Source organism: Cryptomeria japonica, chromosome 3, assembly GCF_030272615.1.
Source record: "Cryptomeria japonica chromosome 3, Sugi_1.0, whole genome shotgun sequence".
Taxonomy (NCBI): domain Eukaryota; kingdom Viridiplantae; phylum Streptophyta; class Pinopsida; order Cupressales; family Cupressaceae; genus Cryptomeria; species Cryptomeria japonica.
Window position 1 is genome coordinate 177775402 of NC_081407.1, and position 27003 is coordinate 177802404.

Here is a 27003-nt window from a genome sequence, read left to right on the forward strand (position 1 = left end):
TGGAGGTTTTCGTCTCCACAAGCAGCTCTAACCTCTAGGGTTCAATCACGCTCCTCTCAAGAGACAAGAAAGAGAAGTAATCCAACAGAACATTTCTAACAAATGAATCCCAATGTCTTTATAACTCTCTCATCTCCTTTCATCCTAATTAGGCTTTCTTCTTTTTCTAACACCTCATTAGGTTTTCCCACTTAAGTGATTTACTTTATTCTTTTATTTGTTTTAACTCACTCTTAAGGAGGCATCCAACATAAGCTTATAAATGATCTTATAACATAAAGTCACTTTAGGAGAAATACATTAGTTAATAAATATTAACTTTGACTTTTTAAAACCTTCTTTGAGCTATCTTTTTCTCTCTCCTTAAGGGTACTTGGCAAGGAGGCACCTCACTCTCTCTCTAGAGTTAAGTCACTTTTAGGAGGTGTATTGCTTGGTTCTAGTGTAGTTCTAGACCGACAACTTGGTGATAATATTATTATTAACCGATTCTCACCAAATGTGCTCTAAAGTGCCATTTGAATCAGGAGAAAATCATCAAATCAAGTGTCCTCTATCCATATCATTAGTCTATGAGGATTCATTAATAGACTAACCTTGAAGACTAAACTGGCTAGGATGAGGGGACATTACAAAAGAGTTCTACCTGCAATATCCTTTGGCACATATGGATAGAGAGGAACAATATGCCCTCTTGTAATTATATAAATTCACTAGCCCAACATCTCGGATCGAGTAAAACCAATAATGGCACAACCATCTTGATTGACTTCTGATCAACATGGAACCTATGACTTCATCATGTTTGATGTAATGTCCCCTCTCCACTAGTTGCCACTCAGGAGCATGGATTTGCCTGTTAGCCATCTCCGCAGGCAAATTTACAGGTTAGGAGATGATTGGCTAACCAAGGGGATTTATACTTAGTCATTTTTTGGCCTTGGTAAGTTTATATCATGTAACTTTATAATATTTCATTATAAAGTTACTTTTTCTAAAATTAGACATGTTTTATAAAGTAACTTTATGAAAGGGGTTAAATAAGTTGTCAATGATAAAATAAAGTTTACCCCTTATGCACACCTATCTAGGCAAGAAAGATGAATAAACTTTAATTAAAAAGTGGCCCCATCAATGATGAATTATAATCCTCAAGCTAGATGCCCAAGTTGAGAGAATATTCTTTGGCATCTTGGCATATTGGAGCCCTAATTTGGGTGTTGAGTTTTGGAGAAGCATAAAGGAATGTGTACGGCAATCATTTGGCATTCTATTGTTCATTTTTATCTCTCTTTTGGGAAATTGCAGCTTTGAGATCAGATCAGCAGCATTCAGGTGTTGGATAACGAACACTCTTCAATTCTAGGCAAGCTTGGACGAAACCCCAGGCCATATTTGAGAGGAATTCACTTAGAATTCCAGACCTGCAACAGCAAGAAGATCAGTTATTGGAGGAAATTTAGGGCAGCAAATATCATTTTCAAGCCCCACGTGGTCCTCCTATGGTGGCCGTACCATCATGATGTCATCAACAAGGTTGAATAAATAAATCAGCAGCAGTTAGGGTTTGAAATTGGTTGGAAATTCATTGTTAGCAGTAGCAATTGGTAAATAAATCATTTCTTTAGGCTTATTACAGCATAGCTGGATGATATGAGCAAATTAGTGAGGAAATTTGGCTAAATTCAGTGATCTTGCCTGGGAACCTGAAGGAATCAGCATTAGATTTGTCTAGTTTGGTAATAATTGTTTTTGATAATTATAGTTAGTGCAAATAAACCTCATTGGAGGTATTGTCACAACCTGGAAGCCCCCATATTGTTAATTTGTGTGATCCATCAATAAAAAAGTGCTCTTCCAAGCTAGGCGTTGGACTCTTGGTATGATATTTGTTTCATTTAGTGAAATAAGTACTCTTTTTGAAATTATAGTTTGCTGTTGTAAAAATTCAGAATTCTGGAATCATTTTTAAGTCAATTATTTCCTTACATTTTTGCATTCAATATTCATTCAGGTCAAAAACACAAAAATATCAGAAATAGATCAAAACAAAACTAAATCAATCAAAACCCCTTTACTGGCCAAAGACAAAAATTGGAAACAAAAATCAGTAGATTGAATAAGATGTCAGTTCGGAATCTTACATTTGACCACCACTTTATGAGGGAATGTAACTCACATGTTACTACCATATCAAATAGTTCGAGGCCAAAGAAGGGCCTCAATGTTACCCATCTCCAGATGGTTGGATTAAACTCAAGTTTGATGGCGCCGCTAAAGACAACCTTGACAATATAAGGGATTTGAAAAATTAGGAAGATTGATAAGAAAACATGCTTCAATGACTATCATGTAGTAAATATTTAGGAATAGTTACAAACAACTAAGTGAAGTTTTAGGCTTACTTCCATGGAATCTATTTGATTGAGGCTACCACTTTATGAGAAATGCAAAGAGAGGGAATCTCAAAATTAGCTACTTATGAAATATAGAGTTGTCTAGAACAAAATAGTAAAAAGTGGGAGGCAAATACAAGAGTCATCCTATTAGAAAATCTAAAATCTTCTTAACAAATCCAATACATGCTTGGCTAGTTGCAAGAAATTTACACTCAACATGGTCTAGAGGTGAGAACATGATAGCTGATATGCAAGCCAGTGGGGCCATAACCGATTCAAAGGATATGACTTGCTAAGGTTTTTTCAAATCTTAAGCAGCTTTTGGACAAGGTTGATTTGAATTAAATTGGTTATTTAGGGGACAATCTACTAATTGAGGAACTCAATCTATCTATGTTGAAAAATCTGATAGAAAATTGTCTGATGAATTATAAGGCAGATCTGATCTATGGAAAGATTTCTATTCTAATGATAAACTAAGTAGATAATGCCCAGATATGTTTCCATGTATCTTCATTGTCTATTTGTAATTCTGATGCAAATATAAAATTAGGGTTACTGCTGCAATTTGAATTCTTTATTAGTTTGCAAATTTTGTTGGGTATCAAATATGAAATATGAAATATCAAATATGATATCGATATTATATTGATATCACATAAAAAATGATATGATATCGATATCATATTTCAGATGAATATCGCTTCCATTGATTAATATCGATATTAAAATTTAATTTAATAATTTAATTATTAAATTATTAATTCCATTGATTATCGCTGCACTTCGATATTAAAAAAATTGCTGTTTTAATATAAAAAATAGATTTTATAATTTTTTTTGTTATTTAATGCCTCCTGTTGCTGGAAATGACTGTTCGTCCCTGGGACAGTTGAGGGACGGCTTGGCCATCCCCAGCTGTCCAAGGGACTGTCAATGGTCTCTGACCACATTGTTGACCATTTTCAAGTTTCCATGACCGTTTTCGAAAATTTTGCTTGAACGTGGACTACTTGGAAATGTTTTCGGCCGTCCCCCCGTACTTGAAACCGTTTCCGTTTCCGAAACGTGTGCCTTTAGGGTGGAAACTCGTTTTCGGGTAACACTGCAATTTATTATAGGCAACAATTGAATGAAACTTAAACCAAACGAGATTGACAATTACGAAAAAGCTGAAGAAAATTGATTGTTATTTCAACTGCGACTTTATACAAAATTAGGTTTCTTAGTGAGAATGAGAGTCATCACATTTGGTAGTGACCCATTTACACCTTGGAGCTAGAAATAGATAGTCAAATAAGGGCAAACTTATTAGGACACTCAAATAATTTTTTGGATTTAATTTTGATCCTATGATAATTTTTAGGGTTATAACTTTAGCTTTTTACCTGAAATTTAGAGTATGTCTATATGTTGGAAAGATTAGGTAATGAGGTAATCAAGTTACTCCCATGACATAAGTAATGTCCAAATATCACATAGCCAAAATTTGCTCCATAGGGCCTAAAAAATTGCAAAATTAAAAAATGTAGTAGAATACAGAATAAATATTTTTCCAAAAATCTTTAGCATATTCCCCAAAGCTGCCACTTAGATCATCTGCAATGTTTTGGTCAAAGGTTGCAATGTTTGTGATCAAAGACAAAGGTGGCTGAAATCAAAATTCTAAAATAACAAAATCTTTTGTAAAGTTCCTTAGCATTCCCAATGCTTCTTAATTTTTTCGTAAGTAAGTATCCACTTGACCATCCCTTATCTATCAACATCATAATTCATCTTACTTTCACTTTACATACAACACCATGCACTACAATATAATCCCTTGTAATATCCCCTTGTATGATTCTTTCCCAGCTAGATTTATTAGCAGCTGGTAAAGTGCTGTGCGAGACCCTAACAGGACATTATTCCATCAATCACATAGTAGAAACTTAAATCAGTTCTATTCAATGCAGAAACCTTGAAATTCACAGTTCAATTTGGGAGAATAATGGCAATCAATTCAGTTCAGTCCATTAATAGTCTTAAACTAAGTTACTGGTACGCCCTTAAGGCCTCCCACACCTGTACTGGGTATGTCTAGGTAGGGATTGCCCGGGGGTATGCTTGGGTAAGTACCTGGGCGTCTAGGTATGCCTAGGGTACATACCGGGCATATCCAGCGTACCCAAAGGTGTTGAGCACCAAAAAGTAACAAAAAGGGACAGTTTTTGACTTTTTTGGGCATCCAAAAACCCTAAAATGCCCCTAAAAGCATCATATCACCCATTACAAAGATCATTTTTCTCTTTTCACTCTCTCTTTTCTCATTTTCTCTATCGTGGGGTTTTTCTCACCTAACACTTTGTGCAGCTTATCATTGCTGACCCTCAAACCTATTAGGGTCTCCACTGTCAAACTCCCACTAGTTATTGGGATCTCTTTTCGTATAAGAAATTTAAAATTATCACGATTAAATTCCAATTGATAAAGATAAATATTAAATATTTAACTATCAATTGGCATTTAATATTTATCTTTATCACTACCATTTTTGCATTTGGCATTGATCAATGATGAAGTAACATACTATCAAATGTATTTAGTTTTACAATTCTGTATATTTCTTTAAACCTTCTTATATATACACGTACCAAAATGTACCATACCCAAGGGCAACAAAATTTGCCCGTACTGGCATGCCTGGTTCTCGTACCCATAACCATTCCTGAATCAATGCTGGCAACTTAGGTCTTCAACCAAATCTGGATCTGATTGCAAATATATTGCATAGATATCTGGCAAGTAAACCTCCATACACAGGGTACATAGCAGAAAGAGTAAATCTGGGTAAAATTGGACCAGCAACTTAGATTTCCTTGGACCAACTTAGCCAAATATCTAATAACAGAAATATAGATGATTCAATACGTTTCTTTCACAAGTATGGCAGTTACTGATCATCATTGGGTATAAACAGCTCAGCATAGCAAGCATGAATAACAAATAATTTTACTTTAACAGCAAATCTGATACATGCATAATTTGCTCACCAAGACCCAAAGTTTGTTTCTGAACCAATCGGATTACAAATAGAGATTCAAACGTTACATGTCAAAATCTAGTAACCTGATCCATATAGGTGTGTAGACATCCAATGTGGCTTCAGTTGCCTAGATATTTGAAGGAATTATTCTTTGACCAAACTGATCCTGTGTTCTGCTCCAGTAGACCGTGGTTTTATATACTCCTAAAATGCCCATCCCAAGGAGAGATAGCTGAGATGTAATACCAACAATTTGTGTGCAATTTGGTGTAGGAGACACTTATTATAAATGTTGTCAACTTCTTCAAATATACCCAAAGGTAACGATTGCAGAACTGCGAATGAATAAAGGAAGCCCGATTACTCGACAATATTAACTCTGCTAATAATGTTGCTGAAATAATATGAAGTGAAATCTAGCCACTTTTTCTGTAGCCTGCACACTGCTAGCTCCCAATGACTGTCATCTCTATGCTGCGCTCTCACTGATTTCCTTTTAACATTTTCTTAAAAACGAAGTTTATTAGCCCAGCCTGTTCCTCCAGAAGTGAAGCCCAGGAGAATTATTTGAGGTTTTATCCAAATATCTCAATGTTCTGATGCAGGGGTTTTCGTCCCAACAACAGACATTGTGAAGTTCAAAAACTCAGTTATCATCAAGCCCTCAGATACCTCACTACCTTTTTATACCAATTTGGGTTAATTTTCAAGTAAGTTGACCTTATTTTTGAAACTCCTTTGGAGCCTACTTGGAAGGTTATTATTATTAATATTTAAAATTAATTTATTAAAATTTTTAATATTATTTTATTAGTATATTATTATTTATAGTGTTTAAAGAAACACTATTAAACTAAAATAATATCATTGCCCCTAGAAAGAGGGGATATGACAGTCCTCCTGTCCCAAGTATTGCTTGTCCCCAAGCAATGACAACTCCTTGAACCACTGCCCTCTTCATGTCAATGCAGCATATCATAGACTGAGGTTCATCGATTGTGGGTCCTTTCCATTTTCTTATCACATTTTCCTATACTATCTCTACATTCAAGCAAGGAAACTCTTCAACACTTGCCAGGTTAACACTGTCCAAACATGATGCAATGAGCTCCAGCATTTTGACATGGTTGTCCTCATTCCTTTCCTTTCTTAGAAATAAAGTTGTAATAGCTGGAAATCTCTCTGTATAAAACCCAAACACCTCTTTGAAGAAATATAATAGAAATTGCATTTTCCATGAAATTAAACTTTCCTTGGATGGCTATCATGGGATATGTGGGAAAGGCTGAGAATGTCAGAATCAGCAGTATTGAGATGGAAAACATCACTCAAAATGATCCATATATTATAATCCTTGATACCAAGAGTCCAATTAGCCCAACCAAGTTGATGATTCTTTCCCACAAGGTCTTAATCTGCCAATACCCCATGGGTCCATAGGGTGTCCATCCTTTGTATTCCATCCTAAACATGTTCAAAATGGACCAAATGCTATTGTAGCGGAGTATCTTACCTTGAAGTGAATCCTTGACCAGCTTCACACACATTTTCATTCTTTTCATTTTAGCTATGCTTGGAGTTCCATTCCAAATGCCTTTATAACAACTACAACACTCTTTGCCAAACAAGCAACAACTTCTGATCCTCTTGCTGAAGCAATAGCTTCAAGATCTGCATTCTTCAAAGCCCATAATATAACTGCTGAATGGTTCACCAAACCAGAATATCTGCCATATCAACTTGTGGTATTATCTATATCTGGATTCCATACCAGAGAGGACAAAATATTGTGTTCTGGTGGTATTAGCATTGGTTTTGCAATCGATGTAATCCCTGGAATTTTAGTCATACTTTCCAGATAAGAATGTCATGAGAACCAAGTGCGTATTTCAAAAAAAATTGAACGAATAATGGAAAGTGACAAGGAACAAGACCAGATTGGTATGTAAGGGACATTCTCAAGTTGAAGGTATTGATTTTGAGGAGACTTTTTCTGGAATTTTAGCATCCCTAATTAATTACATGTCAGACATTGATTTTTTCATAGCATCCCTTTCTTCATCTGATCCATCTTTGATAGCCACATAAACTACTTCCTTTGTATCAATTTTATCTGATCTATCATCATTAGATTTCTCATCAACTAATAAACAGAACATTTTGATTGCCTCCATTCTAGCCACCAAAGAAAAAGTCTCCTCAAAATCAATACCTTCAACTTGAGAATGTCCCTTACATACCAATCTGGTCTTGTTCCTTGTCACTTTTCATTATTCGTTCAATTTTTTTTGAAATACGCACTTGGTTCTCATGACATTCTTATCAGTAGGTCCGGGAACAAGTTCCCATGTTTGATTTTTCTCAATTTGTTCAAGTTCTTCTTTCATACTTTTCATCCATCCTTCCTCCTTGCATGCATCATAAAAAAAAAAGTCTCCTCATATCCTAGTCCTTTAATTTTTAACTTGAACTAGTGTATTTTTTTTTTGAAATACGCACTTGGTTCTCATGACATTCTTATTAGTAGGTCCGGGAACAAGTTCCCATGTTTGATTTTTCTCAATTTGTTCAAGTTCTTCTTTCATACTTTTCATCCATCCTTCCTCCTTGCATGCATCATAAAAAAAAAAGTCTCCTCATATCCTAGTCCTTTAATTTTTAACTTGAACTAGTGTATTTTTTTTTGAAATACGCACTTGGTTCTCATGACATTCTTATCAGTAGGTCTGGGAACAAGTTCCCATGTTTGATTTTTCTCAATTTGTTCAAGTTCTTCTTTCATACTTTTCATCCATCCTTCCTCCTTGCATGCATCATAAAAAAAAATAAAAATTTATTTTTATTTTTATGATGCATGCAAGGAGGAAGGATGGATGAAAAGTATGAAAAGACTCAGATTTATTGCCAAATACAGTGACAAAGATCCCTCGGCTTTGATAATCAACACCACAAAGAGAAATACAAGAATGACCAGCATTAACAAGTAATTACATCTTGAGCTTCAATTGATCTGCAAACTCATGTTTGTATAACCAAATAGTGAATTCCATTATAGCCCACTTCAGCCTTAAAGTTGTTGCGGGTTTTGGCATTTCTTTCACCAATTCAAATAGCAACTACACATTTGTATCTTTCAAAAGACAAAGAAGGGCTTGGGACTCTATTGCTTGGCCTTGGCTGCAAGTTTCATCACATGCTGGAGTTATTTGACCTAGTACTTTACAGGGAGTTGCATCATCATGGTTTTCCATCTTTTGACAAAGCAGAACCAAATCGCTTGCTAAAATATCTAATCTACATGCAGCAGCAATTGTTGCAGTTTCTACAACAGAAGATGAGACATCCATGCCTTTGGCAACACCTATTGATACAAATAGACAAATGCCCATATTGATCTGTGCATCCCATATTGATCTGTGCATGAAGCTTACCAATCCATACAAGTATTATACTATCAACATATGCAGCCCATTTTTGTAATGGGTCACTAAAATATGTGCATACTTGATCATTTATTATTGGGCGATCTATGTTCATGAAACTTTGTCTTTGAGCTGCTCTATTGACAATTGCCTTGAAGGTATGGGCAGATAGGTGATGGCATGCTGGGTTGCAACCATTAAACTTTAATGAATTTGTTAGCGATCACAACATATTCTTTATGTTCCTCCTTGTGCCTCAGAATGTCCCCTGGGTCCCATACCGTTTTGTATAAACAAACCTGAACTTGGGCAAGAGGATGTCTATCCTCTTTATTGCAAGTTGTATCCTTAACCCTTTCATCATGACCAAAAGTTTGTAATCAAAATGCTTACCTTCTTTTGCTGAATCAAAAATTGTATCCCCAACACCTTCATCCTTGTGTCCTTTCAATGAGATAGTAAGTAGTTGTATCTTCATGATGCAAGGAATAGTGGGGCCATCATGGTATATCACAACCGGTATGTAGCTTGGATCCACAAGCACCTCATCATGCTTGGTTTAAAATCTTGAATATCAAAATGACCCTTACATTGCTTACCGTCATCTAGCATCAAACACCTCGAGGTAACTATCTCCATTTGGTCTTCAAGTGGGATGAAGTGACAACTTGGTAAATGCATCCATTGTCCTTTAGTGTCCATGTTGGCCTCTCCTAGACCCATCATGTGCAATCAAGAAGTCTCCTTCTCATTACAAAACTAACCCATTGACAATCTTATCAATCTTGGAACAAAGGAGTTAGAATGTTTCTGGGTCAACCTCCATATAGTCAATGTGCATAATCATGGGGTTTTCTAGATAAACATGCAATTCCTTCTCATGGGGCTCAATCTCAAACAAATCATTCTTCACAACAGCACATCTAATATTTTGCATATCATCACTTGGTGCAATTATGTCCGTACCTAAAAATGGGGTTGATGTTTCTTGGACATCACTATCTTCTATTGAGAACAAGACATTGAGAATCTGACCTTTCTCCCCACTCTACTATCACCACTTCTTTCTTGACCTCCTGTTGTGCTTTTGTCTCTGGTGTACTCTTCATTGTTTCAGGTTCCACCTTCTTGGGCTCCCCCTCTTCCAAGAATGATTCTTTTGGCTCCTGTATTTTGGCATCCTCTTTAACTGCTTTTGAATGTCTGTCTTCTTTTTTCCTTTGTCATATGCACTCATAAAGTCCCCTTTTATTTGGACTTATCCATTCTAGATATCTCAAATAATCATCAAAAGGAAATACAGATTTGATTTCATCAGACATCTCTTGATATTCATCAAAGATTTTAAAGGCTTCAAATGGGTACCTTTCTTTATCCCATCTTTCCATTCCAGAATTTTCCTTGCGAGGCTGCTCTCCATATCTTCTTTTCCTCCCAACATTCATTTGAAACTCAAAATATTCAACAAATGTCATGTCTCAACAGACGGCTGGACCTAAGTTCATATATTCAACATGATATCTTGTCACTTCTTTAGTAGTTTCTTCTAGTTGTCGTTCTTTCTTTAGGGACTCTGCGTCCTGTCTTTCTAGCAATTTGGCTCTGAACAATTGAAATAATGGCATTGAACCCATAGCTTCCTCCATAAGTACTTGATTTCCCAATCACCTATTATCATTAACCTGCATCACAATACACTCACAGGCTGGCAAGAAAGGTGCTCTAATACCACTGTAATATCTCTGATAGGATTATTAGCAGCTGGTTAACTGCCTTGTGAGACCGTAACAGGACATTATTCCATCAATCATATAGTGGCAACTTAAATCCAGACTGGGAGAATAATCGCAATCAAATCAGTTCAGTCCATAAAAAGTCTTCAACTAAATCTGTATTTGATTGCAAATATATTGTACAGATATCTGGCAAGTAAACCTCCATACACAAGGTATATAGCAGAAAGAGTTAATCTAGGCAAAACTGGACCAGCAACTTAGACTCCCTGCGACTAACTTAGTCAAATAACCAATAACAGAAATATAGAAGTATCAATATGTTTCTTTCACAACTATGGCAGTTACTGATCATTATTGGGTATAAACATCTCAGCATAGCAAGTAGAAATAACAATAATTTTGTTTAACTGCAAATCTGATACACATGATTTATTCACCAAGACCCAACATTTGTTTCTGAACCAATCTGAGTACAAATAGAGATTCAAACATTACATATCAAAATCTAGAACCTGATCCATGTAGCTGAGTAGACATACAATGTGGCTTCAGTTGGGCTTGTTTGGGTTTGTGCAGTACATGTGCCTAGATATTTGAAGGAATGATTCTTTGACCAAACTGATCCTGTGTTCTGCTCCAGTATACCTTGGTTGTATCCACTCCCAAAATGCCAGTCCCAAGGAGAGATTGCTGAGATGTAAGACCAACAATTTGTTTGCCATTTGGTGTAGGAGACACTTATAAAGGTTGTCAACTCCTTCAAATATACACACCCTAATCCTGACAAAAGGGAAGGATTGCAGAACTGTGAATGAATAAAGGAAGTCCAATTACTCTACAATAATAGCACTTCTTATAATGTTGCTGAAATGATGTTAAGTGAAACTTAGACACTTTTTCTGTAGCCTGCATGCTGCTAGCTCCCAATGACTGTCATCTCTATCTTGCGCTCTCACTGATTTCCTTTAACATTTTCTTAAAAATGCAGTTTATTGGTCTGACCTGCTCCACCAGAAGTGAAGTCACCAAGGAGAAATATGGGGTTTCATCCAAATATCTCTATTTTCTGTCGCAGGGGTTTTCGTCCCAACATCAGACAATGTGAAGTCGAAAACTCAATTATCATCAAGCCCTTGGATACCCCAGTGAGCTTTGAGCGCACCCTTTTTATCCTGATTAGGGTTAATTTTCAAATAAGCTGACCTTGTTTTTGAAACTCTTTTGGGGCCTACCTGGAAGGTTATTATTATTTTAAATTTATTTATTAATGTTATTAATATTATTTTAATTTTATATTGTTATTTAGTGTTTAAAGAAACACTATTAAATTAAAATAATATCGTTTCTCCTAGATGGCGGGGACATGATATTCCTTTACCTCCAGGCATGACATATCACTCTTTAAGCATTTATTCATCTCATTGTAGTCTATTAGCTTTTATCATTCATGGTCCCATAGTCATACACAATCTTCTCTCCAATTCCATATTTATTGTACTAATGACCCTTTACAAAGTTTCTGCCTGCCTAATTGCCAGGCCCACTGCATTTCTCTTTGGTGACTTCATGGTTAATCCAAATGCCCATGTGTGACTCTCGACATCCTCCAAGAGTCTTTCTACATTGCAAGGCATCCAATATGGTTTCCCTTGTTGCATGTGACCTTTCACTTTCCATTCCTTTGTCTCTTTGCTTGGCCTTATTTAACCACTGTAATATCTGTAATTCCAATGTTATATACAACATTACACGGGAGAAACTAACCTAAACCCAAGTGTGGTGCCCCATTTCCTGAGGAACACAACTTACAACGATATTTAATATTTATTAAAAAGATGTACAACACATCTTTCTAGCAAGAACACTAAGTGTCATTATGCAAGGTCTATGACACCTTGTCCACCAATTTTGGGAGTGAGTGCCTTGAACTGTATGGCTGATTGATCTTGGATCATTTGTCTTGAGTTTGGTGATAATTGTTGGTTGCTCGAGGCCTTCTGGTATTTGTATTTGTGTTGATTTTGGGAATAATTGTAGGAGTCATTTCTAAATTTGTAGAGTTTACGTTTAGATTGGTGCAATGGTCTCTCTACTATTATGGAGCAATGTTACATAGTTTAAATTGTAATGAAGTTGCAGCCAATCAAAGAAATGAATTTGCTTGGAATGAACAGTTTTAGGCTTTTACAACTGAATGATCATTCCTTATATTGAGCACTAATAATAAATATCATGTGCATCTTTCCAAATTTTTGTGTTAGTTTTTTTTATGTCTTTGATGTTTATGTTTTCTCAAGAGCTGTTCACTTATAGTCTGCAAATTGAGGTTCCATGAGCTAAATGTTCACAATTCTTGATTTTGTTGTCTTTCTCACTAAAATGTTGAATTGCCATTTTCTTGGAGGCAATGTAGCTTACAGCCTTTACAGGTATAGCTTGTGGAATTGGTGTGCAGTGTGTACACAGTAGAAATTCAATTTTTATGATTATGGTCAAATATATTGCCTATGATTGGGATCAGCCTTGAGGATTAAAATCTTATATTACGTGATTTCACCTGTATTCTGTTTTCAAATGTGGCAAAGCAGGTTCTACTTATTTCTTACAAGGGTAGTAGAAAATAGTTACCATGTATGCTGAATAATCCTGATTAATTTTTAAAAGAATACTGGTTATTTATCCTACTGATATACTTTTTTTTCCTCAGTATGCACGTGCAGAGATACTTGAGTTCATGTTTAGACATGGGCATTATAAAGATGCATGCTTGCTTTTCTTTCCTCCAAATGCTGTTCCTACACCTCTACAACCTTCATTGCCACAAAGGCAGGATTCAATAGCAACAGATTATGGGACAATTGATGATCTTTGTGAGTTATGCATTAGCCATGGAGCTATGCCTGTGTTAGAGCATGTTATTGCAATGAGAAGTATTGGATCTAGTGCACAGGAGACAGTTGTGAATCAGCATACAGCTAATGCTTTAACCCGTATATGCAATTACTGTGAAACACATCGCAATTTCAACCATTTATACAGGTTTCAGGTTTGTATTTCATCCCTTTATGAAAGACATTGCTGTTGGTATCTTTATTTGTTCAATTGGTTCTTTCTTTCCATAAACTTGTATACAGTTTTATAAAAGATTTTTTGGAGAGATGCTATAATTGATGGTTGTAGTTGGCATAAATTGCTTATTGTTATGTTTGATAATATTGGTTATCCAACAATGTATGATTTGTTTGTATTAAGTGGGTTGTCACTCTCGAGCAGCTAATGCATCGGTTGGTTGAGGGTTGTGTTCCTCTCGGCAACCGTTGGGTCCTTTAAACATGTTGTGTACTGCCAAGGAAGGTAGTACGGTATAGTTGGATTAATTGTAATCCTTGGCCGATCGTCTTTGGTCTTCTCCTCTGTAATAATTGCATGTGCGAATAAAGATATATTTTATTGCTGCATCTGGTATGCGTTGTCATGTATATTATTATTTCCCGTATTTGATTTATCAGATATAGTAGCAAACATTTTGGCGCCTTGAGTGATTCATGTTCATAGACCCTAATAAAGGTGAGAAGAGGCCACAGGGTGGTCAAGACCAAGTGATTAGGTGATTCGCCAACCCTCAGTTGGAGGGAGCATAGGGACGAGTTAGAGCCTGGAAGTACTCGGAGTGTTGGGACGCTAGAGGTGGATGTGTAGAGGATGCGTGTGTGGCCGAGAGTGCAAGGAAAGTACTAAAATGTAGCGGTCGAAACCGTCCACCCAGGTCCGACACACCTAGAAGTACCCGAAGTGTTGGGGATGCTGGAGGTAGACATGTAGAGGATGCACGCGTGGCCGAGAGTGCAGGGAAAGCATCGGATCGTAGTGGTCAAAACCAAAGAAGCAAAAGTCGGCATTGAGTCACGATTAATCGTGAATCGTTAGAAATGCCAATTTTTTCCCTAAAGTCGGGCCAAAAAATCGTTGACTATCAGTCAATGACTTTGGCCGATTAATTGTGGGTAGAACTCTGCTAAATCGTGTTTAAAAATTGCGAAATATTTGCTCGGCTAAAAAAATGACAAACATGTGAAAATAGATCGATTCTGGCTATAGGTTGCATGGAATTAGTTAGGGTTCAAATTTTTTGTCCTTAATTTTTTGCCGGACATTTTGATCTCTACAAAACTTTAATGACTTTCTGTATCACTGAAAATTGAAACCTTAAATATTTTTGTTTGCATTTTGAATAAGAGCCTCACCTTGTCTTGCTGTTTCACCTGGGAATTATAAATAAAAAATCGGAAATAACGTTTCTGCAACTGATAAAGCTTGAGAAATACAAGAATAAGCTTTCCGTGGTTTCCTTATTTTTGGTAACTTTATATTATCGAGAACTTTAAATTAAAATTTGAACTCTAAATTAAAAACTATGACATCTAATTTGGGGGATTATAAACTTTATATATTTATAAAAAAAATTATAAGTGACAATCCTTACATTCATTTATATTATTATTTACTATATGTTTAATATATAATTAGTAATATTTTAATAATTAACATTATAAAATAATTTGTAAATTAAAATTATTGTATATTATATTAGTTTGTCATGTATTAAATTATATAGAATAATTATATAATTTAATAAAATTGTAAATTAGAAATATAAATAATTTAAAAATAAAATATAAAAAATAAAAAATAAAAAATAAAAAATCAGTATCTTTATAGACCATTAATAAATGTAAATATAATAATATTTATTTTTAATTTATAATGTATATTATTTAATTTTTAATATATTATTAATATATATAAAATAATTTGTAAATTAAAATTATTATATATTATATTAGTGTGTCATTTATTAAACTATATAGAATAATTATATAATTTAATAAAATTGTAAATTAGAAATATAAATAATTTAAAAATTATAAATTAAAAATTCGTATCTTTATAGACCATTAATAAATGTAAATATAATAATATTTATTTTTCATTTATAATGTATATTATTTAATTTTTAATATTAATTAATATATATAAAATAATTTGTTAATTAAAATTATTATATATTATATTAGTGTCATTTATTAAACTATATACAATAATTATATAGTTTAATAAAATTGTAAATTAGAAATATAAATAATTTAAAAATTATAAATTATAAATTTGTATCTTTATAGACCATTAATAAATGTAAATATAATAATATTTATTTTTAATTTATAATGTATATTATATCATTTTTAATATATTTAATTTATACTATATTTAATTTTAAAAATATATTTATTTTTTAATATGTTTTTTGTACAGATGTACCGAATGTACTGAGTTCCTCCAAAGTTTTTTGACATATTGATGTATTGTACCCACTTACCTCGATTCTGATTCCAATTCGGCAACCTACCTACATCTTTGTGCTATGGAAATGCCCTTAAATTTAAAAAGAAAGTATTCTGTCTCTTTTTCTATAATTTTTTACCTTTTTTTTAATCTGATTTTTTGCCGATTGCCGATTTTTTCAAAAAATCTTATACTTTTGTTTTGCCGATTAATTCCCCAAACGATTAATGCTTCTTTGGTCAGAACAGTCCACCCAGGTCTGGCACACAAGGGAGTAAGAAGGTGAGAAACCAGTTTGCACAAACTCGCCCCTTGTTGAGGAACTAAGAATAGGGGGGCTTAAGTCGAAGAATCCATGGAGGAGAGAGAATTGGAACGAAGCTGACCAAGGTGCGGAAAACGTAGAAGGTGGATGCGTAGAGAGCTCGTGTGTGGCCGAGAGTGCAAGAGAGGCACAGGAATGTGGGGAGCAATAACCCGAAGAGGCAAAAACTCCCGAAGTTCACAGGAGATGGGTCAGAGGACCCTGTGTGACATTGTAAGACATGTATAACGATATGGGAGGCGAGTGGCCAAGATGACCACGATTATTGGCTGAAGGCAATTCCTGCCACCCTTTGGGGAATTGCCATTGACTGGTACACAGATCTAGATGTGAAGGCCAAGTTCAGGTGGAGTGAGCTAAAGAAGGCATTCGAGGAGGAGTTCAAACTCCTGAGGGATGACAATGAGATCGTAGCTGAAATCTATAATACCAAGCAAGGGAAAAGTGAGTGTGTACGTGCTTACAATTGTAGGCTCAAAGAATTGTTGAACAAGATGGAACACCGACCGGTCGATGGATGGAAGAAGAGGTGGTTTGTGGAGGGACTTGTTCCATCCTTCAAGAGGAAAATGAAAGTTGTTCCTTTGTCCTCGTACGCTGGTGCTTACAATCGGGCGAGAGACATCGAGAGTGGCAATTACTAACACAGTCAGTGACAACATAGTTAGCCAAAAACAATGCAAACCACAAGAAGAACCGACAAGAAAATCACCACATGAAGAGAGTGAGGCTAGTGATCCAATGTTGCTGACGGTGAGCATCAGAAGGAAGTAGACGGGGAAGAAGTTGACAAACACCATCGTCGATGGAGGCTCGGGAGTAAACATACTGCCACAAGACACTTGGAAATGTTTGGGGAAGCCGACGCTCTAGTCGTCGACCTTCCATTTGGTAGGTGCCGACCAGCATGACATCGAGTTGTTGGGAACATTGATGGCACAAAAAGTAATGATTGGGACACAACAATTTTCCTTGGACTTTGTAGTCATCCCATTGCAGAAGAAGGCGTATGACGCACTCCTCGGGAGGGGATGGTCGATTACAGTGAAGGCGAATCATAATTGGATGCGGAACACACTCTCAATCGTGAGTGACAGGAGGAAGTACGTCATCGACTTGAGGAACCAGGCAGTGAGTAAAGAACTGGCATCCTCTGACTCAGAGTCCCAGGGTGGAGAGCTAGGCATGGACGAAGGGAGGAAAGGCATGGAACCCAATGATTAAGGTGTGCTCGAATTGGAAGATTGCTTTGAAGATGAGACGAGTTCCCTGAATGGACTATTCCATTGGCAAATGGAGGACTACGAGGTATTTTCACCAACATGTAATTTCCTTGAAGCTGCAACCCTCGGTGAAGAGCGACCAATGCAAGTGTGTAAAGTTATGGACAATACATTTGACAGTATGAAGAGGGAAAATGAAATGAAAAAGCAAAATATAATGGAGTCAATAAAAATTAAAAAATTTAACGGAGGGCACGATAGCATTTGGCGGATAACACTATAAGAGTTTGGCGATGGCATCCCTCGACCCTCATGCCATACGGCAAGGATTTAGACGTAGGACTGTATGCCACAAAATCTTCGCAGTCCGTATGGAGAAAGGGATACTTGGCCGTATGAGGGCAATCCATACAAAGGGAGGGATACTTGGCTGTACGAGAGCATTAAACCTTGACTTTTGCCCAAATGATAGTCTAGACCTCTAATTCCAAGGGGGGAAATGCTAGGTACTGATAAGGGACTATCATTGAATCCTTGCTTATTGCTGCTGTAAACACTTACTGTAAACATTCAACAGATGAATATATCTTTTAGGGAAAGTTGCATTTATAACCACTTTGTAGGGAGATGCATTACCAATTTTGTTCACTGCATGCAACAACAATAGACTGGGGTTGATGTCCTCTATAACATGCGGTGCACCTTGTCAGTTTTCAGCAGCGCTGTTTGAAAGACAAAACCAGAAAAATTTCTTTGCTGAACAACAACAAGAAAATTGGGTAAATTCTACAGGAGTAATTTGGTGCCCTTTCTAACCCTAAAATGCAGGTGGTCCAAATGCAAAGATCAAGGGAGGTCACTATATGTGGCTCTGATTGGGCTTCATAGGCCTGAGATAGTTTGAACAATTCAAACTGGTTCCTTGAATGTTGAAAGTGATAAATCTTGTACTCAAGGTGGTTGATAACTAAACTTAGTGATCAGTTTCGGTCCTGCAAAGGGTCAATTTTGGCACAAAATTTTTGGTATATTGTGCCCTGTTGTGCTCTGCACTGCAACCCCGTCCTTTTGACAGGGACCCTCGTGGTTGCAATCTGCCTAAGTGGTAGAGAGGAGTTCAAGCCATTGGCTTTCAAAGCTAAAGGTAAATCCCGAAAAATTTGAAGGCAACAAAAGGAGTGAAGTCACTCGAATCCACCACAATACCCTCCAATCGTCGAGCTAAGTAAACCCAAAGTCTTGCATTCTCATTTGTAAAGCCAGAATCACGCGAAGGAAAGGAGTTTCGGCCTTTTCATTCATTTTGTGAGAAACAAATCCACCAAGGCAAATTGTGTAAACAGGCTTTCTGAGCCGAAAATGATAGAAAAACCACTTAAACTCTCAAATCGGTCTCTAGGGCCGAAAAGACATGAGACATCAAAAATCGCACAAATAACTCCATTTGTCCGAAAAATCATTTAGGGACAACTCTTGCCAAAAGAGCCTTCTTTCCCGAAAATAGAGTTGAGGAAAGTTCGCACAAATCATACTTCTAGGCCGAAATTCACCAAAGAGTGAAAATCACGCAAAACACCTTAAATGGCCAAAGTTTCAGTCGTTGTGTAAAGGGCCGAAAACTAGAGAAAGTATTAAATCGCGTAATATAACCTTTGGAGGCCGAAATCTTCAAGGATATAAGGATCACAAATTGGCTAAGTTTCCCGAAATGCTAGCAAAGGTTTGAGAACCAACTAAGTAGGCTGAAATTCGCAAAACAAGCTCACAGGCCGGAAACTTTCAAAGTTCGAATGAGCTTGCCAAATCACCAAAATCCCCGTGTGAAAGGGAGTAAACCCAAAATTGGAAAAACTCGGCAGTTTTGTAAGTTTTGTGAGGTGCCGAAGTATGGAGGGAGGCGTTCAAACTAAATCACGCATTCTTGCAAAAAGGCTCGAAATTCCTAAACGTGAAGTTCAAAGCCCGCAAATCGGCTCAACAAGCCGAAATGTGAGAAGAGTCGCGCGAAAAGGGCTTCAAAGAGCCGAAAAACGTTAAACTCGCAAAATAAACCAATTTCCCGAAACTGGTTCTCAGTAAAAAATCGCACGAAGTCATCTCACAAACCAAAAACTTCAAATAGTTTTCCAAATCGTGCAAGTCAGAGAGGACACAAGACAAGTCATGCATTTCAAGTAGAGAAGCCTGAGTTTCGTTTCAAACCAGTCGTGTATTTTGGGAATTGTCAAAGGAATAACAAAGTTTAAAATCGCTTATATCCCTCACAGTGCCCGAGTTTGCAAGGGAAACAAACAGGACGAAAATGCCAAAGGAATGGTGTTCAAAAATCACATGCTCCTTATGAAATGTTTGAATTTTGCTAAGGGGGACATTTTGAAGGTTAATCCGCAAGTTTACGTTCGCTCATTGTCTTTAACATATCAGAATTTCTCACTTTAATCCCAAGGGTCAAATTTTATGAAAGAGGTTCGTTTAGAATAAGGTCGCTTATTTAAACTTAACATCTCATAGCTTACCTCTTAGGCCTGAATTTCAGCTAGTTGAAGAGTCAAGACGAAAGATCGGATTTCACGTATGAAGAGAGGCATTCAAAAGATACATTTCACAAAGAGCTTCTCCAGCTCAAACTCTATCGAAGGAGTCCGACACCGTTTAAAGTTAAATTTAATGTTTGTTAAATTAATTTAATTGATTTTTCAAATTTATTAATTAAAGGTGAAATGGATTGTTCGCAAGAAAACGACATCGGGAGGAGCTAAAGTAACGACTTAATGCAAGATCAAAGCTAGGCACTGGAAGCTGGAGATGAAAATGCAGGAGCGCGAGATCATAACCAAGCATTGGGAAGTGTGCCACCCGAACAACAAGTTGAAGTCTACCACCGAGACCAAAAACAAAGAACACTCTGAATGCTGCAAAGTATGCATTCCTGAGAAATACACAACTGGATTTAATTCCAAGAATTCAGTTTTAAGAATTGAAATTGTTTTAATGTAAAACTGTCTATGGGCCCCACTTAAGATATTTTGAAATAGAGGGGAAACAGGTCAGTTGTGGACAATTATGTTCAACTACCAGATAGACCTAAATTAAAGCCAAGCAGTTGTCAGTAGTTGAGATAGTGGTTGAAGGGATAACTAAGAATTAAGTGGGCATGGGTTAAAGCTGCCAAGTTCTAGATGGCAGGCTGCAGCCCTTAGATGCAGTCAACCCTGACCATCGGTTCGACATGTAAAATTTATAAAAGGCAGAGGCCTTTCTTTTGTAAAGGGTTAGAGTTTTGTAGTTAGATTTTAGAGTTGGAATAGGTTAGATTAGGAGTAGAGTAGAACTGCTGCAGAAATTGTTATAATAGGCAGCTGAAGCAAATATATGAACATTGAAATATGGTCTTTGTTGTTTTTGTTTTACTCTGTTTGCATGTTTTCTTTCAATTGATTAATTTTAGTGTGCAAGGATTTTAATGGTGAAGTGTAGAGGGGTATTTGATGCATTTTTGGTTCATACCATTGGGGGTTTGCTGATTGTAGGTCACCGTGCATAGTTAGTTTGAAACTTTGAACCCAAACTGTGCTTAGTTCAACTGCAGGTGTTCCTCTTAGGTTGCGCTAGAATTGGGTGCCTAAAACAAGTGTCTCCCGTCTGAAAATCCTTCATCCCTTGGAGCTTGCACCGTTCTTGTCTAGTTGTGAGTGTCTCTAGCGAAACAAGAACTGGTTTATCAAAATCTGTCTACCCGCTGCATCAACTGTTATCATTCTTGTCCTTAGGTTTCCTAAACACTTCCCTTTTGATTTGATTTCGCAGTCCGAGAATCGCAGCAGACCATCTTGTTGCAAATCATAAGACCCCTTGTGCTCCCAACAAAACACATCAACCGTTGAGCTATCCTGCAGTCAAGAACTGACATTTGGAACCTTGAGGTTGTCCCCTTTGATCAACTAAAACAGCATTAGGGCTTCCTTATACAAGAGAGGATAGGATACTTGGCGAGATCATTCTATTCTGCATTGGCTGAATAGAGTCATAGTTTCGTGATTTAGCGACGTCAACATGTCCTACCATGTTTATTTTTTCGGGGGTTGCAATGATTTACTGTTCTAGCATGTTGCTGGTTAGGTATTTGTATGGATATTACTCAATGTAATGATGTCAGTTGATAGGCTTCTCCTTTGCCTATCATGCTCTTAGTTAATAGATGTATAGATTCTTTCTTTTTACTTGTCATCTAGGAATATGTATAGAATGTTTAATCAGAAGCATCCTGGTTTTTCATATCATTCTGCAATCCTTCTGGAGTTGGATCTGGGTTTGTAAATATACTTGTAAGCAATAGAAACACTACCTTTATTCAAAATAAAAAAAAGAATAGTGGGGGAGTGGGTGGAGATAGATAGTTCTTGTTTGTAGTATTCCATCTTATCATCCCTCCATGCTCATGATCCCCAAGCTGTTGTTATCACTGTGTTATTAAGGACATCTTTGAATGCCATTCTAAACATGCTGAAAAATACCTCTGCACTGAGCTATGATGTTTAACAGGTTTGACAGACCCTTGTGTTGACACTGTTAATCCTTTTCTCCATATTCGATAGTATTCCACTTTTATGTTGTATGTACTGAATTTCCATAAATAAGGACCTTTTTCCACTCCATTTATTTATTTGGGCTTTTTAAAAATTTCTGGTATGTTATCTTTCTGCCTTTAGTTTATAAAATTATGTACCCAAATATTTTCTCTCTTTGTTGTTGTGCGGATGTATGTTGTCAATCCCACATATCATTTTATGGTTGGCATTTATCTGAGCTAATCAAAGTATTTTGGCATACCAATTATATCATTCTTGCGTCTTGAATATCTGGTCCATTTCTTGTTTCAAAGGTTTGCTGTATGTTTTGACAGAGGTTGAGCTATATAGAAAATAACCTCTTGCACAATAATAACTGTATTTATTTTTCAGAGAAGAGAAAGTTGTCCTTACACTAACACCATGCTCTTTGTTGTTTTACTAGGATCTAAATGACTAATGCTTAAATGACACTTTTTATTGTTGTGCAGGTTTTACGAAAAGACCATGTTGCTGCAGGCCTCTGTTGTATTCAACTCTTTCTCAATTCACCTCACCAAGAACAAGCACTTAAGCATCTGGAGCATGCAAAGGTTATATTTGTTCCAATAAAGATCACTGTTTTGCTATACCTCTAAGTTAAATAAAGCATAAAATATAAACACCTGATTTATTGTTGTATGTTAGTGGTAGTCATCTAAATAATTACTGCACCTATAATTTGTTTTTTAATCTTAGGAAATGCCATTTTGTCAGGAAAACACATATAAATCAGTCTTCCACAGAGTATCTGGTATTGGGGGATGAGTTTTGGAGATGACTATTTTCTTTTCCCTATTTTCAGTGATTGTGGGGGGAGAGCTATTAACATGATTTATAAAATTGATATCTAAAAACTTAACTACAAACGATAGTATAAATTGTTTCAATTTATCAGTAATGCTAAATTATTGATTTAGATATAGGGATTTGGGTAGGTTGGTATGGCATTTTTTGGGGATTGAATATGTTGTAGGTGTGTCCAAACAAAAACTATAAAAATCATAAATATAATTATATACATGTTTTAGCCCAAATATAAGAATCAACTTCAGATAACCAAACAACAGACATATGATATATCAAGAGTGTGAGTTAAAATGAAAATTATGTAAGATATCTGTACATAGTTTACTTCAGATAACACCAAAAACATAGTTGTTGCCTCAATCTAAGTTACCAGGTTCTTTGATTTTGCCCCATATTTTGTAAAAACTTGATCTTGGTTCAGATTTGGGTCTAGGATGGCCTGGGGGGGGGTCGCCCAGGGGATTAGGCTGGACCTCGGGTAAACCTAGGCCATCTTGGCAAAAAAATCTGAAAGAAATGCCTAAAACATTCTAAATAACATTTAATGGTCCATTGCACACTATGAGCTGTTCCTATCATGCTTCAGCTGCAACCTCCTGTTTGTGTTCCTTATGGTGTTTACTCCTATGGCTAGTGCAGTTGCTCAACTGCCATGTTTACCATGCAAGAGCAATATAGGCTCAATGTAGGTTGCTTCCTTCCTTGTTGTCTCAGCTTGTCTTGTAGTTGATTGGAACAACAATGGGTGGTGGAAGTGGAGATGCACAGAAAAACGTAAAAAAACAGAAATATATTTATGAGCTCTTTCTATTGCAAAGTGAAAATTGTCGAGGAGATATGGTAGCAATTAGAAGGGTGAGGGTAGCTTAGTGAGGGTGCTATTGCAATGTGGACTACTCATCATTATTACAACACTAAAGTATGGGTGAGTAGTAAGTATTTTTTTGGCTATAAAAATATGGGCATTTGTTTTTTGCTATGGAACCTGAGTTAGACATTTAGGGACTGCAAAAATAGCTTGAATTATCGCTACATATGGTACACCAGATCCTTCATAAAGACCTGAAACTGTTACATATAAGGAAAATACTTTTTTCTATTATATTATCTTCTGCAGTTGCTTTGTATAGATGCATCAGAGGATTTTTGTATGTACAAAAAGAGATTTTCAAACCTTGAATGTCCTTGACATAGGAACTAAACAAAGAGGCCTATACTTAATTGATATTTCTATCCATTTCTTCATTAGAGGATGAAGCACAACATTTCAGAAGCCCAGCTCCATATCGATAGATAATTTAACACTCAATGTGGCAGCCAATTTATTTAAACCTTTGTGTAGTTTGCCAATTGCAGCCAAGAAATGGTGAAAATGGTTCAGAAACTGTCATGCAACATGAAGGTTCTGACTGCCACCATGAACACAACTAAGCATCTGAGCTATGTTGAAGATGTTACACTTGCCAATCGACTACCCAGCATCTAGGAGAAGAGAACCCATAGCCTTCCTTAGGCCCATAGCCTGGCATGGTGTCCATGGCCTTCGCCAGTTCCCACATTCTGAGCACCCAAATATGCAGCTTCAGATTGGAGTTTTCTCTCTTCATATACTCTGCAAAATTTTCTGCCACCCTATTGGCATCCTTTGTTTCTGTGAGATTCCTTTCTCATAATTTGCACTTACTGTTCCTGAATGGGATATCAAAAAGATGGAGCACAAAAAACATGGGTGTAAACATAAATGGGAATCCATCATTGGGAAGTTGGGCAAGGTATCATGGTGCTCTCTGTAAGACTTGTCCTTTTACTTGTTGATAGCCATCTCATACATGAGGGAGGGTGATTTCTTTGTATGGCTATAAATTCATATACCTTGATGACCACAGGTCATGCAAAATAATAATGTTAGTCCATCATTAAATACGAGAGTTGGAAGGTCTTGAGCCACCTTTTGGAGATATAGCATGCCAATAGTCATTACACGTATGACCCATGTCATCCATTCTCCATTGTTATGGCATATGTTACAAACCCCTTAACAAGCAATAAAATTATGGGCTTTGATTATTATGGCTACCGGAATCGCTATGAAGAGCACACGGTTATACTGAGAGGGTGGGTTTTTTTGTTTGTTGAATCAGCATAACAACCAATTTAAACATTTTCAACTTCAATCACAAGTATATAACTTATCTCATTAACATATTCATTGCATACCAACATTCATATGTGATTTAACTAATATGAACACAAGTAGAACCCAAGATATATACGTGGAAACCCTTACAGGAGAAAACCATGGCAAATTAATGCTTTTATAAATTTCTTCTTTTACAATGTTTGTAGGCACCAACCTACTAGAGACACCAACCCCTAAGTTTGTGAGCACCAACCCATTGGAAGCACCAACTCCCATTTCTGAATTTGTGAGCACCAACCCACTGGAAACACCAACTCCCAAATCTGAATTTTGTGAGCACCAACCCACTGGAAGCACTAACTCCCGCTTCAGAATTCGTGAGCACCAACCCACTTCACATAAATCTGATTTTCCACCTTTACAATGTTGCTATAACAACGAATTATGGACAATTTGATCTTCTCAAATCTGCTGTGATGAATATTACTAATCAGTCACATAAATCTGATCATAATCTTCTCATAAATCTGTCATAAATATGTTCTCAAATTCCATATATAAATCTGCTAATAAATCTTCTTTATCTCTGCATGAAATGCTGCATAATCCTCCCACTATATCTGCATACACGTCTCTTCTATCATCATTGATATGTCTTATGTCTTCATATGCAAATCTGTATATGTCTGATTGATATTTCACTCATCATTCATCTCTTAATCCTCTTCTAAAACTGGTACAATATCTTCATTTACAACCTTCCCATAATCTAGTATACAAAAATGATTGTCTACAAAAATATGTATATACACAGCCACTCACATACCACACATATAGAATATATTTAAAACTCTCCTTCTATCTCAAGGATAATTTCATAATTATATTCTGCTCGTTCCAACCAACACCCTCACATGAATTGCAAGTGCCGTTTATATATTTTATGATACGTATGAAGTGTCATACCTTTTGGGGAATAGACATTTCAAAAATTGCCTCTTTAAACAAATCGCACCTCATAAGAAAATAGTATTGCCTTCTTTAATCATACAAAAATATCGCACCTTTCTATGTATCCCTGTTCTCAAACAAATGATACTATCATTGTATCTTTCTTGAATAAGCTTGTTTAATATTTGTTTGACTTTTCATGATTACCACTTATATTAGGTTGCTGACTAACAAATCATTATTTCACCGTTTGTCTTTATTTCTTCACCACACCCTTTGGTTAATGAAATCGTATCATTTGATAAACATAATAAAATCGCACCATGTCTTTTTAAATAAAAATAATAATACTCAACTCTGTATAGTTATCGCTGGGTACTCTGTTTATATCGCTTTTTAATTGAATCACTCTTTTGTCTTTGTATGTTACGTGGCACCCTTGTCTTCGTCTTCTTGCTGATTTGTCTGTCTTCAATGAATCGCACCTCTAAATATATTAGTTGCTGCTTTATGCATCTCAGTCCCTTCTCTTTATTTTTGTTTTTAGTGGGGGCTCTAACATTGAGAGGTGGGCTCCATAAATGTCTTCTAGTGGGGAGCTCTAACATGAGGAGGTGGGCCCAATAAATAATTTATTTGTAATTCTTTTTATCAAAACAAAACTTCTTTTGTAATTGCTGTTTTAGTTTTTTTTTAATTATTGCTGCCAATTACTGCTCATTACTAATTGATCACTGGATTTTATTTTAATCGCTGAATATTGTTTTGTCTTGCCACATCGTAGTGTCTTGATGACTAATGATAATATCATTATGAGCTTATAACCGTAATCTAAATAACATGAATTAGATAAGAAACAGTATATTTGTTTCTTTTTGTAATTCAAACTTTCACCATTTAATCGCCTTCTAAGCTGGTCTCTTATATCTTTATTAGATTTGTTGTTTTCATTCAAACTGGCTTTCTCTTGTTATCACTGCACCATTTATTCTGAAAGCAACTCGTCATCTTTAAGAGACTAG

At 36.1% G+C, this 27003-nt stretch overlaps 1 protein-coding gene across 2 annotated transcripts in view; it reads left to right on the forward strand.

The window, feature by feature from the left end:
* LOC131048568 (uncharacterized) overlaps positions 1-27003 on the forward strand; it is a 180503-nt gene that overhangs the window by 111733 nt on the left and 41767 nt on the right. For both annotated transcript variants that reach the window (XM_057982567.2, XM_057982568.2), the window contains exons 28-29: positions 13290-13628; positions 22533-22634. In XM_057982567.2, coding sequence (XP_057838550.1) covers positions 13290-13628; positions 22533-22634 — 441 coding nt within the window. The remainder of the gene's footprint in view (positions 1-13289; positions 13629-22532; positions 22635-27003) is intronic.